The sequence below is a fragment of the Cebus imitator genome, unplaced genomic scaffold, assembly GCF_001604975.1.
Source record: "Cebus imitator isolate Cc_AM_T3 unplaced genomic scaffold, Cebus_imitator-1.0 Scaffold146, whole genome shotgun sequence".
NCBI classification, from domain to species: Eukaryota; Metazoa; Chordata; class Mammalia; order Primates; family Cebidae; genus Cebus; species Cebus imitator.
The window spans coordinates 78,457-95,737 of NW_016107461.1; the positions used below are offsets into that span (position 1 = coordinate 78,457).

At 36.2% G+C, this 17,281-nt stretch overlaps 1 protein-coding gene across 1 annotated transcript in view; it reads left to right on the top strand.

Annotated features, from left to right (window-relative positions):
* The window catches only part of LOC108314019 (ATPase family protein 2 homolog), a 269,876-nt gene that overhangs the window by 60,907 nt on the left and 191,688 nt on the right, over nucleotides 1-17,281 (top strand). Inside the window, exon 5 of the mRNA XM_017542739.2 lies at nucleotides 3,568-3,694. Within this exon, the coding sequence (XP_017398228.2) occupies nucleotides 3,568-3,694 (127 nt within the window). The remainder of the gene's footprint in view (nucleotides 1-3,567; nucleotides 3,695-17,281) is intronic.

The following is a 17,281-nucleotide window of genomic DNA, read 5'->3' on the forward strand; positions in this document are numbered from 1 at the left end:
GCTTCCTGGATGTGTAGCTGATATTACTTTTGGGAAATTCTCAGTGAATGTTTCTTCAAATGTTGGTTCTGTTCTTTCTTCTTTTGGTGTTCCTATTACACGTGCCACACCTTTTGTATCTGCTCCATAGCTCTTAGCATGCCTTGTAATTTTTCTTTGATAACCAGACAAGATATACTGGATAAAAGGAACTGCAGTAAGTAGGGCTTTAGTGATATAATAGGTGTTGGGGAGAGTAGGGGAAGGAGTGTTCCATGGTCCTGTGATTAGATCTCAGTCTTTTAGTGAGTCTATACCATTTGACTCTGAACTTCATGGTTTTCTCCCCTTAGATGGGACAGGATGGCTAGATGGGGCTGGAGTTTTTTATTTTTCTTCCCCAAAGGAAAGGCTAGAAAGTGCTAAAGTTGGATATTTCTCTTCTTCTGGGTCACCAGTCTCTAATAAAACCTCAGTAACATAAGCTCTGAGAAAAAATATTTTCTCTTGAAGAGCAGGCCTTTTTCAGAAAAGAATGCTCTAAGTGTAGTTCACAGTGGGTATATTTCCTTCCTCCTGCCAGAAGCACAGGGGGATTTTTCTCAGATCTTCACTGTGAGAAGCTGGTGTAGTTCCTGAAGATAAAACTCACAAATGTGTGAGGGCCCCCCTTCCGTGACTCTCTGACTTGTCAAACACTGAACCCCCACAGTTTGTTAATTACATTTCCAGTTTTCCTACCCTAGCAGTGGCTCTCATGGAGGTTTCTCTTTGTGGGTTTCTGATCCAGAAAATTGTGATTTTCTGTACCTGGGCTATCTGTCTCTCCAGTTTTGCCCTGTGAACTTACTAATATGATGGATCTAAGAAGAGTTGGTTTTTCAGTTTGTTCAGCTTTTTACTTGCTGTTAGGACAGAGTGAAGACTTCCAAGCTCCTAACATTCTGAACCAGAAATTGGGCCAATACTATCCTTTTATAGTCTTTTCTCTACACTGCAGGCAGCCATGGTGTCTCTCAAAAACACAACTCTGATTAGATCATGTCTCTAGTTGAAACATCCCATTAACTATAGCATAAAATCCAAACTCCATGATATTAATAACAAGGTCTTCGTTGTTCAGCCTTGGTTTATTTTTCTATACTAATCTTTTATATTTTTACCTTACTGCTATGCTGAGCCATTTTGCACTTTATCCACTTTTTAGTATCCTGTATTCTCTCTCTTTCCCTCCTTTCACCCTTTGCTTGCCTAATACCCACCAAGTTTTAAGGTTTTACCTGATAAACCATCTTTCTTGGGACAGCCCACTTTGGCTTTCCCGAGACCTGCCCATATCACCTTCCTGAGTTTTTTGTGGTATGGAATCACAAGTGATTAGCAGAGTAGATACAATTAAAGGCTTCCGATATAATTTATTGGCAGACTGAAATATTTACTATGTGTGTAGTAATTATGAAAGACCTCCTAAAGCTTTTGCCAATTGTGTTTCTACTTGACAGTTAAACTCCCATATGGAAAAATTATATTATGGAGACTCTTTTGAAGGATACTGATACAGTTTGGCTCTGTGTCCCCACACAAATCTCATGTTGAATTGTAATCCCCGAGTGTTGGAGGAGACTCCTGGTGGGAGGTGATTGCATCATGGGGATGGATTTCTCCTTTGCAGTTTTCATGGTATTGAGTGAGTTCTCATGAGATCTGACGGTTTAAAAGTGTGTGGCACTTCCCCCTTCACTCTCTTTTTCTCCCCACTACTGCCATGTGAAGAAAGTGCTTGCTTCCTCTTTTGCTTAGCTGTAATTGTTAGTTTCCTGAGGTCTCTCAGTCATGCTTCCTGTTAAGTGGAACTGTGAGTCAATTAAACCTGTTCTCTTCATAAATTACCTGGTCTCAGGTAGTACTTTATAGCAGTGTGAGAACAGTCTAATACAGATATAGAGTCCATTTGTTTATAATGTTCATCGTTCCTACATAGAGTCAAATAAGCAAAATTGTTTACCTGCAGAGTAGCTACCTGCAAGAATTAGTACCCAAAACAGTTCTCAGTGACTTCCCAAGTACTCTTTGGTCCCATATATTTTAAATACTGGAGAAAAACATGTAAATTAATAAATTGAGACTGTGATTTGTATAACAATCTCATGTGCATTTGGTTAGTTTGAGTTAGAGGCTATTCTCATGGATACATTAAGTCAAATTTTTGAACTTATAATGCATGTTGAGGTCTAAATACTGTCATTTAGAGGCCCTGATTACCTTAATCCTAAATATATTACATGATAATTATACTGAGGTTCTCTTCTTTGTCACAGGTGCTAACAAATTATTGGGTATTTGTTTCCCTCTACTTTACGTCCTTTTCCACCCCACCCACCCAAGTGCGTCTAATTGAATTTAAATGTTTAATACACTTACAATGCTGTGTTACTCTATAGTTGTCCACTCAGTTGTTTATTACATATTTATCAATTCTGAATAAGTCTTAGGAAATTCAAGCTATTGCTAATGAGAATTGTTTTGTGCATTTTGATTGTGTGATATCAAGGATTTGTTCATTAGTAGGATTTGTTGAGTTTACTTTCTTTTTTCTTTTCTTTTTTTTTTTTCTTGAGACAGAATCTCACTCTATTGCTTAGGTTGGAGTGCAGTGACGTGATATCTGACCACTGCAACCTTGGCCTCCAGGTTCAAGGTATTTTCATGCTTTGGCCTTCAGAGTAGCTGGGATTACAGGTGCGTGCCACCACACCTGGCTAATTTTTGTGTTTTTCTTCAGTAGAGACAGGGTTTGACCCAGTTGGCCAGACTTGTCTTGAACTCCTGGCCTCAAGTGATTCACCTGCCTCGGCCTCCCAAAGGATTACAGGCATGAGCCACTGCATCTGGCCCGTTTATTTTTTAAGAACTTATATTCAGTAATTTTTTAGTGGTCAAAGGACATGAAGTTAAAGGGTAGTATGTTTAGAACTGGCTTTATAACTGACTTGGTACCTAAACCAAAGAAGAAAAACTAGCATGCTTTCTTTGCTTATTTCTCAAGAAATGGGGATTGTGGTAATTACCTACTGTCTGATGTGTTTTTAAAATATTCTTAATATTTATGAAGAAACATCGAAATATCCTAGTTGTTATGGATGTGTAATGAGTTTTTTATTTCACATAGACTTTAGGTTTCATGTGAGGACTGGGTTTGCATCTTACTCAGTTTTTCATTCCCAATTTCTGTCAATGTATTTGCCATGTTGAATACAAACATTGAACAATTCTGTATGTATTTGATGAATTATTTTAAATAATCTTATATCTTGTTTTCCAGTGCTTTTATTTCTGACATTTATTTAAATATTTTAGTTTTGGAATGAAAATGAACATCGTTGATGACAGGAAAATAGGAAAATAAGTGATTTGAATACAGTTTGTTTTGGGATATGATAATGCAATAAATAAAGTCTAAAAGGCACACTTCATATTTGAAAACAGACATGATTTTTCTTGTTATAGACTATAGAACCTTTAAAAATTAATAGATATAGTATTTGAAGATAGGTAAAGAGATTTTTAAAGCTGTATTTTCCAAATCAGCTCTTTAGGTGCTGGGAATGTAGCTGATCGTGTTTTGGCTCAGCTCTTAACAGAAATGGATGGGATTGAACAGCTAAAGGATGTGACCATTTTGGCAGCTACTAACCGCCCAGATAGGATAGACAAGGTAAGAGAGAAGCCATTGTGGATATTATAAAATCAAGAACTGGCTTGTTTGATTTTATCAGGTTTTTGTTTTTGTCCAATTACTTTCTAATCAGTTTTTCATTTAGAGGATGTTGAAGAGTGTAAAGCAGGTTCACTGTGGACTGGTTACCATCTTCTCTGAGTAAGACAGAACATTCTTGCATACAGGTTATACGAAGCAAGTTTCCCAGTTATAGATGGGCAGCAAGATACAGTAGAAGCCTAGGATTCATTGCAAGCCAGTCTCTCAAGGCTCAGGAAAGCTAACTCGGGTGAATGGAGTCTTGGCTGCATGTGCTTTGCTTGCACTGCAGCTGAGGGCCCCTGGAAAGCACCATGTTTTGGGTTTTATATACTGAGAATGTGAGACTCATTGGGCACAAGAGCTAGAGGACATCCTGTTTCTAGGGGAGGACTGGAGCAGAACCTGGGCTGTTCCATCCAGTCCCTCCCCATCTCAGGATGTTGCATTTCCTGCACATGCTACAGTTACTCTTGCGAACTACAAGGAGAGAGAGAGACTGGGTCAGTCCAAGACCACTCAGGGAACTGTCCTACAAAGGATCTTAAACTAATAGAAATGAAGAGAACAAAGAAAAGCTTTATTTACATTTTTATTGCTTATGATTCATTATTAGTGAAACTATTTCATAACTCTTCAGTATCCCCCATTTTGTATCTTTTAGCATATTTCTCTAGGGAATTGAAGTTTGAAATTCTTTGTTTCATCTAATTTATTATTCCAGAGTTTTCATCATTTTCATCTATTTGAAGGTACATTCTATCTACTTAGCTAGCACTAGTTAGACACTAGTTACTATCAACACAGTAACTTTGAAGAAATATTGTCCTAATTGTTGTTTTCAAAATAATTAGAATTCTTCTATTTTTTTAAGAAGTTACTCAGGCTGTCACATTAAGTAGTATAGGTGCAAAACCAATCCTTTCAAACTATTACTACCACTTTTTCCCTAGGTCATCATTTAATAAAGGAGTTAAGTAATTTAAGTGCTTCATTTATATCTAATATGTAATATTTTATAAGGATTTAGGTTGGGAGTAAACATTTGCTCTCAGAGCATGAACCAGTTTCTCTTTTTTGTTATTGTCAGCATTATTGCCTCATGTGGGACTTTATGAGCTACTTTCTTCCTGTGCATGTATACACATACTTTCAGTTTTTAAAATGTGATTTTTAAAAAAGACCCCTTTGACTGGAACTATTATGTGGTAAGAAAGCCTTGCTTTGGTTTGGTTAGGTGTTTTGCTATGTGATAAAGATCCTTTGGTCAAATGCAGGAAAGCTTTGGATCTTAAAAAATCATTCCCTTATTGATGCAATACTTTATTAGAAGATAGGTGAGTTCTGAGTATTTATAGAATCTGGATTGGTGTTAAGACATCTCTGAAGTCTATATAAAGGTTGGGACTTTATATGAACAAGGACTGTAGAAACTGCTGAAGGAGCCATTAAAGTTTACCTAGTTCTGCCTCTGGTTTCACAAATAAAGGTGGTGAATCCAGAAAAATCTTTCTTCTGGTAAGAATTAATTGTATTTTTATGACGTTTGTTTCCTGGTTTCCCGGTGGTTAATGAGCTCTAAAATGTCTTCGGTTTCTTGTCATTAAAGCCTAATCTGCTAGTAGCCTTCTTTAGTTTCCTAATGTTGTGTCCTTGATATTGTTGTACTGGCCCGAGCATAGAAAGTCAACACCAAGACAAAAGTATGCCAAATTGCAGTGTCTTCATTGCCAGCGTCCACGGAGGACTCGAGTCTCTTCAGCCTGTGGCCCTGAAAGGAGGGTGTCAAGACCTTTGATACCTGTAAAACCACCTCAGGAGTGAGGGTGAGGGGCAGGGGTGGGGGTGAGGGGCTTCAGATGTTCTGAGGGCTAGTGGATTCTGTAAATCACCCCCTGGGCGGGGATGAGGGTGAGGGGGTTCTGGACATTCCAGTGGATTCCTGGGCGAAGATAGGGTGAGGGGCTCCGGACACTCCAAGGGCCAGAGGACTTTTTGGCATTCTGGTTGTTACTTAAGTGGTTGACAAAAGTCAAGATTAACATTTGTTTACACATTATCTGGGTAAGGTGGCGATTATAATCCTTAATTACTTATTCACATTTGGGTTATAGAAAGCAGTTTCAACAGAAAGCTGAGATATGGTTGAGGTATGCAGTTTTATGGGGCTTTTTACCATGTCACAATATTATATATATTTCTTCAAGTAGGATTTAAGGCTTACGATAAACGTAACTGCATTTTTCTAAATCAAGCTGTCTGACTTGGTCTGTTTAGTGCTTGTATTGTTGTTTTCTTGCTGTGTAAGAAGCAAATTTGTGGTACTTTACCACAAATTTAGCAGCTTCACACCCATTTATTCACATTTCTTAGGTTAGAATGTGGGCACAGCATGACTAGTTTGCCTGCTCAGGATTTAAACTAAAGACTGAAAACACAGTGTTGGGTAGTCTGCATTCTCATTAGGAGCTCATGTTTCTAAGCTCATGTAATTGTGGCATAACTCACTTGTGACTGCAGGGCTGAGGACTAAAGACTGAATTTCCTTACTTGATATCAGCTAGGAGCCACTCTCAGCTCCCAGAGACTACCAACATTCCTTGCCACACGGCCCCCTCTACCATCAGAAACAGCAATGGAATGTTTTATCCCTGTCACACTTCAAATTTATTTTGCCAGGAGAAGCCCTGTCCTTTTGGATGGCTCATCTGTTGAGGTTAAGCCTTATCGAGGAAAAATGTCTGGACCTTGAAGTCAGCTGATTCAGGATCCTACAAAAGCCCTTCACAGTAGCATCTAGATTAACATTTGATTGAATAATTGAAAGAAGATATGTTTCTATCAGGGTGATAGGGGACAGGCTGGCCCCACAATTGGGACTTAGGCTGGGAAGCTTCTTGGCTACACCCAGGAAAGGATTCAAGGGCCCGGTGGTGGTGTTAGACAGCAATCTTTTATTGATTGGTACTGCTCCTTGTGGTGCAGGGCTAACTTATAAGCAGCACACTCAGTTTGCCCACTTTCAGTTACATGCAAATTAAAGGGTGAGTTAATACAAATTGATTTTAGGAAAGGAGTGGGAACTTCTGGGTCACTGCCATGGAAAGGGGTGTGATAACTTTTGAGTCACTACCGTGACATTTGTCAACTGCCATGGTTCTGGTAGCAGTGTCCTATGCCAGTGGGCAGTGAGCACAGCTAGAGATCGCTTTTGTTGTATCTACTGGTTTTGGCCAGTTTCTTCACTTTGCCCCATCCAGACTAGATCCTGTTTTGTTCGGCAGGGTTGTCACGAGAAAACAAGTCCTGTTGGTCTCCTACCTCATTTCCTCCCCATAAGGAGAATGAGGAATGCCTCCTTAATCTTAAAGGGCTGCCTAAGGTCACAGGTCTGTCTTCTGTAAGTGCCTCCTGCTGATTTTATGACATAGGCTCTGCCTAGCATGGGAGGAGTAAAAATCTCTGGATAACTGATCTAAAAGGCCCAACGGCAGATTGTTTTCATTTTCTGGGTCAGATGATAAGATGGGTTGGAAGCCTTGTGCCAGCATCATCTTTATGTAGACTTTAAAAGATATAAACTTTACTAGGAGGTTAAACAAGAAAATTGGAAGAGAAAAGTTAATGCTCCCATGCCCACTTACATCATCACATTATTTATCTGTGTGTTTGTGAAATAATAGCTTTAAGTATTCTAGAGTTTTGTTAAGTATTGCTCATGGTGTCTTCCTCTTATGCCTGCAGGGACTTACAAGAAATAGGTTTAATCCTGGACAGGTGTGCCCAGCTAGTGATTATCTGATGTTTAACAGCAGTGGAGGCCCTTAACAATACCTGATAGAGGTCCTTCTGTTTTTAGTTGTAATTGATCATCTGGGGATCTTTAAGTTTTTAGTAAGACTAAGTCTGGCTGAACAGGGGCTATTTTTTTCTTTGTGGGAAAGGGCAACACTCTATTTTCATAATTCTGAAAGGCCTTTTGAACCTAGCCTAAATTCTAAGGGCAGGTGTGGCATAGTGAAGCATGTCCAGCCCCTCCCTATTTCCCATCATGTTCTGAATTAGTTTTTTTTAGGTTTATATGGGATTTCCTTTGGCCAGGGAACTCATAAGTCAAAAGACTTATAACCAGTTAAACATTTTAGGCAGAGGGGAATGGAGGTGGCTTAAAACTCTTTTAAACAATATAGTAGTCAAATATTAAAAGCCAAAAATAAGGCTATATATCAAGAAAAACCAAGAGCATAGAATCAAGCTATACTGGGGGAAAACAGTGCTCCCATAGACCTCTAAGGCAAAACACTTTAGTATCAGGCCATAACAGCAGTCAGAACCAGAGGAGAAACAAGTCACGGGAGCTGACAAAAAAAATAAGGAGAGAGTTACACAAATCTGAGAAGCTTTCAAAAGAAATCACAGAATTAAAAAGCAAAAATTCTGGCAAGTTAGCGAATTAATATCTTAAGAAAACCTGGTTCCAACACATAGACTGTTTTCTAGAATGTCTACCACAGTTTTCCTTCAGTCACAGCCAGCTTAATCACATACCAAACTCCCCTCTCAAATTCCCTTTTACAAACACCATTATCATCCATACAGAGCATCCACGACATGTCTGGACCTTGTGACCTGTCCTGTACCATCTCCCTCTCAAAGAGTCAGTTAACTTTACTCTAGGACAAGAATCCACCATGCAAAATCCCTCATACAAAATTACTCTTTGTTTATATCCCCCCGCACAAAAAATACTATCTTTTATTCACACTTTCCTCACATTCCTCTTTTTTATTTGCCGATTCCTTCTTATTTTGAACCATGGCCTAAATGTGTTGCATATATTCTGTAGTTATGGTGAGGAAAGGGCTTTCAGTATTTAGTGATAATTGTAAAAAAGTTTAATATTTAATTCATTTCTGTTTCAGGTAGAACTCCATATTCATATGAAACATGAATTTTTTAACTATACTTTTATTACTAAGATGATATATACTATATCAAAAGTGTATGTCCTTGTCAAGTTCTCCAAAGTTTGTTAAATATAAGAGAATATGCAGTACAATTTTAAGCCTGTTTCCTTTCCACATAGCTTTTTTCTGAAGAACTACTGTGGAACTTTAGTTACATTGTTTAATAGAACTATAAAGATGTTTTCCCACTTGTATGATTAGGACATAATGTTCAAAATGTGCCATGAATGTGGTGGTAGAAACCAAACAGTTTTAAGGACAATTAAAACAACATTCTGTTATGAAATAAAAATACACAGTTTTTACCTTTATTGTCTGGAGGAAACTGTAGTAGGAATAAAAGAGGTGACAAAGAGTAAAATACATTTTATGTTTTTAGTCTAAAACTGGTTTTAAAAAAAAAAGACCATTCCAGGGTCAAATAAATATACATGTAGTGTAATTTTGGCTACATTACATCAAGGCATTTGGCCTTTTCAGTTAGCTAGCGTATTTTACAATCTTGTTGCCGATTACCCCACAGCCTCTATGTCATGATGATTTTAAGTTCATATGTTAGAACAGGGAGAATTCCTGGACTGTTACAGGAGTGAAATTGGTATCATTATGTTACCCATGTATTGTGCCTATTTAGTGTTTTCTTTTTGACAATGTTTCAGTGTCATGTTTTCCAGGGAGACTAAAGCTGAAGTTTCTTGGGGATTCTGCTAATTCAGCAAAGAAAGTGAGACGCATAGCTCAAGACTTGCATTATTCTATTCCTTGCTATGTCACATTTACATGTCAGACTCATTCACTATGATGTAGCACACTAGGCTGAGTGAAATAATTGCCCTTGATGTCCCTAAGTCCCCTAGGCTTTTTATCTACCTCCTGCTTAGATAGTGAAGAGAAGTTGAAGTTCCACCCTCAATTGTTCATTTTGCGTATGAGTGACAGGATGTGGTGGGACAGATGAAGATTAACGGGATTGTGTGGTATCAAGTAGGCTCATTGTCTTTAGATTGGTTGCTGATGGTTTGGATTTCCTTAGAAACAAACAGCTAATTTATTATTGATGCCCAAATAATAGTTAAATGCCCAAACTTTTGGAGTTTATGTTATTCATTGCTGCTGTGTGGCCCCTTTAGAAGTGTTCAGTTCATGACATTTTATACATTTATGTTGAATATTAGGGAAAAATCATGTCTTCTTTCTAAGATGTTAAGCAAGCCTCAAAATAGTTTAGTTTTGTGAATATCTTTGAATTCAGTTTCTTTGGGTACTTTTAGTCCAGATGTCTACATGTAACAGGCTCCCAATAATAACTATTGAGTTATAAGCATTATCCCTAGCCTATAAACCTAGTTTTCTTATAGTGGGAAATTTGTAGGACTTCAAAAATTTTACTTTAAGCCATCTATGAAAAGATTGCGCAATTGAGGAAAATTGTGAAAGTTACGAAATGATTCAAGAAGTCTTGAATAATTTTGGTTTCAGGATTATGTTTTATCATTGTGTTAGACTCATGAAGGTTGTAGATTGGCATTCATTTTCTTTACTGTTTTTTCTGGAAGAGGAAATGTGCTTAATGAGCTAAATAAGACATAACATTTTGTTTCCTTACATTGTTGCAAAGTAAAGTTGGGTTTTGATGTTTGTGTGTTTCGAGATGCAGGTCTGGACATGTTGCCCAGGCTGAAGTGCAATGTATTCACAGATCATAAAGTAGTGAAGGCTTGAATCTTTGGACTCAAGCAATCTCCTGCCTCAGCCTCCCAAGTAGCTAAGATTATACGTGTACACTACAGCATCCAGCTTAAAAGTTAGTTTTATAGAAAGTTTTATGACACGGGAAAAATTTAATTAACAGTATTTAGAAATGTCTACTAATAAAAGCTGAATATACATATCTTCCAATATTCAAACGACTAGTGTTCCAAAAATACCCTCAGAAGAAAGGTTACAAATGGTTGTGGATTACTTCATTCTCCATTTTTCCTAGTTATGACTACTGTTCTTCTAATATTACTCTTCTCAGCTAAGTCAGAACTAAAAAACAAGCTGCAAGGACTAATGGACAGTAAAAGTTCAAATGAATCATAAGTCTTTACTTTCTCAAAAGTATTTAAGGAGTGGGTGCCTATTAATCTTTCACATTGTTTATCAAAATGATGTGAAGAGTCTTTGGTGAGCCAAAGTAAGATCAGAGCTGGAAGCCATCCTCTATGGTCATTTTCCAATTTTAGCTTTACCATCTTGACACAAGATTCTCATAAGTGTTTTTGTTATTGTTGCTAGATTTTTGTTTTGTTTGTTTTTTAAAGCTCCAATTGTTTTAACTGTATCTTCTATAGCAGCCCCTTACAAGTTTTGGCTTTGGGGAGAGGGAATTGGGAGAGACCAGAGAAGAGAGACTGGTTAGAGGTTGGATGCATATATGGGTGTTACTTCATTTAGATGTTTATAAGATAAAGCCTCTTTATCTCAAAGTTTGGCAAACTATGGCCTTTAGGCCAAATGTGACCCACTACCTGGTTTTGTACATTCCATTGTCTAAGAATAGTTTTTACATATTTAAATGATTAGGAAAATACTTTAAAAGTAGTATTTTGTGACATGTGAAAATTATATGAAATTCAACTTTCAGTCCCCATAAATAAAGCTTTATTAGAACACAGCCATACTAATTTGTTGATGTTTTGTCTATTACTGCTTTTGCACTACTGTAGTAGAGTACTTACAGTACAGACTTATGACCTATAAAGCCTAAATTATTTACTCTGGACCTTTATAAAAAAAGGTTGCTAACTCTTGATTTGTCCTTGTAAGCTTTTAGAAGATTAGTAATCTTTAATGTCTGTTGTTCATATATAAGCCTCACATATTTTCTTTTTAGAAAAGATTATTTGACAAAATTATTCGTGTTTATAGAGTACAGCATGCTGTTCTGATAATTGTGTATACACAATTATCAAACTTCTTCTGAGAAATGGCTATTCAGGTCTTTTGCCCATTTTAAAATCAGGTCATTTGTTGCTGTTGAGTTGTTTGAGTTCCTTATGAATTTTGGTATTTTAGATTTTTAACACCCTAACAGTTTGGTTTACAAACATATTCTCTCATTTTATACGTTGTCTCTTCACTATGTTGAGTGTTTTGTTTGCTGTGGAGAGGCTTTTTGGCTTCATATAATCTCACTTGTCTGTATTTTATTTTGTTATCTATGCTTTTGAGGTCATGTCCAAAAAATTATTGTCCAGGCCAGTGTCATGGAGAATTTTCCCTATAATTTCTTTCAGTAGTTTTACAGTTTTAGATCTTTATTCAAGTCATTAATTCATTTTGAGATGAATGAGCCACAGTTTTTCTAAAGACTGTTTAAAAATGTTTGACACATAAATTTTCTGAAGATACATTATAAATCATATATCAGTCAAAAATATAATACTGAACTTAAATAATAGTAGGGAGACTGAATTAACTTCTTTCAAGTATACACCATCTCTTCTTGAAAGTTCTCCTAATCTTTAATTTTTTAAAATACATTTTCTTGCACTAATTTTTTTTTTTGCAACTGACTGACTCCCCCAAACCCATAAATCTACAATTTTTATTACATGAGTAATGTAAATATTTATTCATGGCATTTTAAGCTTAAAGCTCCATTGGTTTTTGGCTTTTTATAGTGTGGGTTGTATGCCCTTTTTAGTATTTAGCATCATTGGGATTTTCAGGCTTAGATTTCTAAATTTTGAAAGATTCTGTATTTAGATATATTTAATAAATAATATTTGTCAACATGCGAATTGAAGTATGTTTAATATTACAGAAAGTAATACCATAACAAAATACATGTTGCTGTCAATACTCAAGGTCTAAAAGATACTGTTTTTTTCAAGATTGGAGAGGACATAGAAGGCTCCATGGTCTAGATGACCCATCCGATGCATTGACACCTATTGAAAAATCTCAGCTCATCATTTCTTCATCCTTTGTTTATTCACCCACATTGATGGGGAACTATTAACTCATAAAATAGACCATTTCGGCCAGGCAGGGTGGCTCATGCCTGTAATGCCAGCACTTTGGGAGACCGAGGCAGGCAGATCATGAGGTCAGGAGTTCAAGACCAGCCTGGCCAACATGGTGAAACCCCATCTCTACTAAAAATAAAAAAATTAGCTGGGCATGGTGGCACGTGCCTGTAATCCCAGCTATTCGGGAGGCCGAGGCAAGAGAATTGCTTGAACTGGCACACGCAAGGTGGTGATTGCAGCGAGCTGACATCGTGCCCCTGCACTCCAGCAGCCTGGGCTACAGAGTGAGACTCCATCTCAAAAAAAAAAAAAAAAAAAAAAGCGCTTTCATTATCATGTCAAACTATTAGGAAGTTCTTTCATCTGATGAACCAGCAGCTCCTAGTCTCCCTAAACCTTCTATACATCCACCTGATTTTATTGCAAAATCAGTAAAGAACAGTTTTTAATCCTTCTATATGGTGCCCCTTTATTTGTTAAAACTATTAGGTATCTTGTCTTTACACTTCATCTCACTAACCAGTCTTTTGTTTTTCAGGCTTGACATTTTGGATTATTTTGTATGGCATTTTTTTTCCATCTTCAACATTCTCATCCTTTTCTTGTGAACTATTATTCATTTGTCCTTTTCTCTCTGAAGTTGTCAAATCCACAAACAAATATACAATGATTGGTTGTGTTCTGATGAGTACAGAACTTAGTAAGACTCTGACTACCTTTACTCTGAGTACCTTGCTTTTACTAATGCATTCCAGGATTTTGTTAGCTTATTTGCCAGCTGCACATTGGGATTGCTATTGAATAAAGTTAAGAAAAACAACAAAAGTGAAAAGGCCAGGTCTTTCTTCAAAGTCTGCTAAATAATAGTTTTCATGCCTTGGGCTTGTGCAGTTGATTTAAGTTTCATCAACTGAAACACTATATATACCAGATAGAGAAGTCTTCCTCCAGAATTAGCTCCTCTGTGTTTCTCCTGCTTTTCACATGATTCCCAGATATTCTTTTCTTTAAGTCCAAGTGATTTCCCAATTACTTCCATGGCTGTGGCGGCAAAGGCTTTAGGCCTTAGGAATAAAGGAATTTCCTCCTACTAAATTCATCTTATTAGATTTGATTAATCTTCCCAACTTGTCAAGTTTGGGATCTTGTTTCTGTCATTCTCTATATATTTCTTTATTTGTTGATAGCAAAGGCACTATATATATCTTAAATACCAAGAATAATTAATATAGCTTTCTTTTTTTGAAAAACAGTTTGAAGTATCTAGTTCAAGATCCCCAATCTAGGTGAACTTCATGGAACATTTAATTGACATGGAGATAGTTAGGGGGTGTTCTGAAGAGTTACTAAAGAGAACTCCTAAAGAAAAACTAGATGGTTGAGATTATTTATGGAGGAAGAACTTTGGAAAGTAAAATTCTACAATTAAGAATGCTATCTGGGTAAAGAAATGCTTTCTGCTTTCTTTGATGGAAATAAACAAGAGTGAATGGACTTATATTCATTCACTGAAATTCAAATAAACTTCTTAATCAAGGTTTTATTATATATATATATATATATATATATATATATATATATATATATATACTGTTAAGGTGAAGAGTTCAACATTAATCTTGTTTGAACTCCATAGATATTTAAAACCAGCTATTTTAGTTTCTTTTAGCTTTAAGACAGTGCTAAAATACGTACTTAGTTTTCTTAATACTTCGCTCTTTATAGCTGCAGTTTCATGAATTTGTGATATTAGACTTATTGTATGAGGAATTTTGTATTTTTCTTCTTTGAATTTTTTGCTTATGGTCTTTTGGGCATAGACCTTCCCAAACCTTAGTATTTCTGGATGAGTTTTTGAAGAGTGCACAGCATTGGAGAGAGGCTTTTGTATGATGCCAGCAGTGTAGCTGAGGAAATGAGTCTGGAGGAAAATGCGATTTAACACCTGTACCAGAGGTTAAATATGAAAGGGGCCAGAGTGGCTTATACAGAACATGATAAAACAGCTTAAAACTGACAGAAACAAGCAATGGAATAGTTAAGGCAGACAGACAAATGGAGAAATCTTAGTTTCTGATGCTAGCTGTGTTGTTAACAGACCGTGTATTATTTGAGATAATTTATCCTCACTGAGCATCTGTTTCTGTACCTGTGAAAAATGTACTAATCTTTGATATATCATTCAAGCTCTGCAGTTATCTTCTTTAGTGAAACAGAGACAGACAATAATAGAGATTCTCAATGCTATATAAAAGGATGCTATTTACCAAACAAGTTTCTGTTTTTTGTGTTGTTTCTTTTTAGGTACCACCCTCCCAGACTGTCTTGTTACTGTAATGTTTCTTTCTTCAAACAGATCATAAAGCAAGCAGATATCCAGGTGTGCAAAAGTGACTTAACTTTGTGATTTTCAGAAAAAAAAGGGAAAAAGCAATCAATCAGACTTTAAGACTGTTGTTGTGTAATAAAAACCTTGCTTGACAGTTGAAGAACACCTTAACTTTTTAATTTAAAATTTATTACTCTTTGAAAAAGGAGAACTTGTTGAGCAGCATATTTTCTTTTTTCACAGATGTCTGATTAGCCTGCAATATTTTGGTTCTGTTTAATATACTTCTAACTATTTTTAAACGAATATAAATGTAAAAATAATATTGAGTTAGAATAGAAATATCTGTATGATTATAGTTGAATCACTTTTAAATTTGAAAAAGCTTCTGGTCTTCTATTGTTAATGCTCCTAGAATCTCATATTTGGGAAGTAATGTTCAGTGTAGCCAAAACCTACTACATCTGGAGCCATATATTGAATGTTTTAAAGTCATTTGTAGAAGGGCAATTTGGTGGCTAATTTTAAAGTATGTAGAGAGTATTAACAATAATGAAGTGTCATTTTTGTGCCTGGCATTCTGTGTGTGTGTGTGTGTGTGTGTGTGTGTGTGTGTGTGCACACGCGTGGTGTCAAGTATCTGAAGGAGGCATGTAATAGAAAACCTAGTTCCTTTATGATATACACAATCTAGCTTGAAAATTTAATGCATAAATTTTAATACATAAACAGTTTAAGCTTTGGAACACTTTATTGACACATGCATCAGAATAAATTTGGAAAAAATGACCATACATTTTGACTTCTCTGATTTCTATTTGATAATTTTGGTATTGCAGTTACTCTTTTTTGACACAAGATGGTGATGTTCACCTGAAATGTTTCCTGAGTACAGGCTCTACTGTTTTTAGAGGCTCACTATCATTTATCCAAGGAGCAGCTTAAATGAATGAATGAAACTGGCTTTGCTTTAAGAGATAATAATTGAAGAGAGAGAACGAGTATCCTATTATATAACTGATTTAACAAATAATGATTCACATTTAAGTGTGGGTTTATGTTAGTTGAGGATTGGGAAGCTGAGAGCACTGGGAAAAAGGAAAGTTTGAACAGTGGAGAATTAGCAGTCATTAGGTATGCACTATGCATTAAGTACTATGCTATGTTTTTTACATATGATATCTAGTTAATTTTAGTCAATTAGAAGTACTTTACATGTATTTTACATAATACTGGTGCATTCCTTGTTTAACTGTGCAAGTTTAGAAGTGTGGTGTGTGTGTTCTTTCTTAAAAAAACTATGATGTATCATCAGCCAGTGTAGTAGCTTATTCATAATTAAAGTGATACTATCTGTTTCATTTGAAAAAATAAACAAGTTTCTCATATATAATTAAAAATGTATTTAACATAGTATCCAGCAATCCCACTCCTAGGTATTTACCCAAGAAAAATGAATAAATTGCCCATCAAATACCTGTTTGTAATGTTTATAGCAGTTTTCTTTGTTAACACCTAAACAACCCAGATGTCTAACAACATGAATGAATAAGTTGCAACCTCTCCATACAGTGAAATACTACTCAGTCATGAAAAGAAACAAATTACTGATATATGCAAAGATGGATGAATCTCAAAGTATTATGCTAAGTAAAAATAGATATAAAAGACTATACAATATACTGACATTGTGAGGATTGCAGGGACAGAAATCAGATCAGGGATCTGAGGGAGGAAATTCATCACAGAGGAGCAATGGGAAACTTTTTGGAATGATAGAGATATTCTATATCTTGGCTGTTGTGGTGATTATAGGACTGCCTATACAGGGATACCTCGTTGTGCTTTCTTACACTTTGCAAGTAGTGTATTTTTTACAAATTGAGTATTTGTGGTAACCCTGCAAGTCCATTGGTGCCATTTTTTTCAGCAGCATATGCTCACTTCACATTTTGCTGATTTTTGTAATATATCACACTTTCTCATTATTATTATACCTGTTATGGTGATCCGTGATCAGTGGTCTTTAACATTAGTATTGTAATTGTCTTAGGACACCATAAACCATACCCATATATGACAGCAAACCTAATAGATAAATGTATGTTCTGACTGCTCCAACAACCAGCCATTTTTCTGTCTCTCTTCCTCTCTTTGAGTCTCCCTATTCCCTGAGACACAACAGTATTGAAATTAGGCCAAAGAATAACCCTACAGTGGCTTCCAAAAG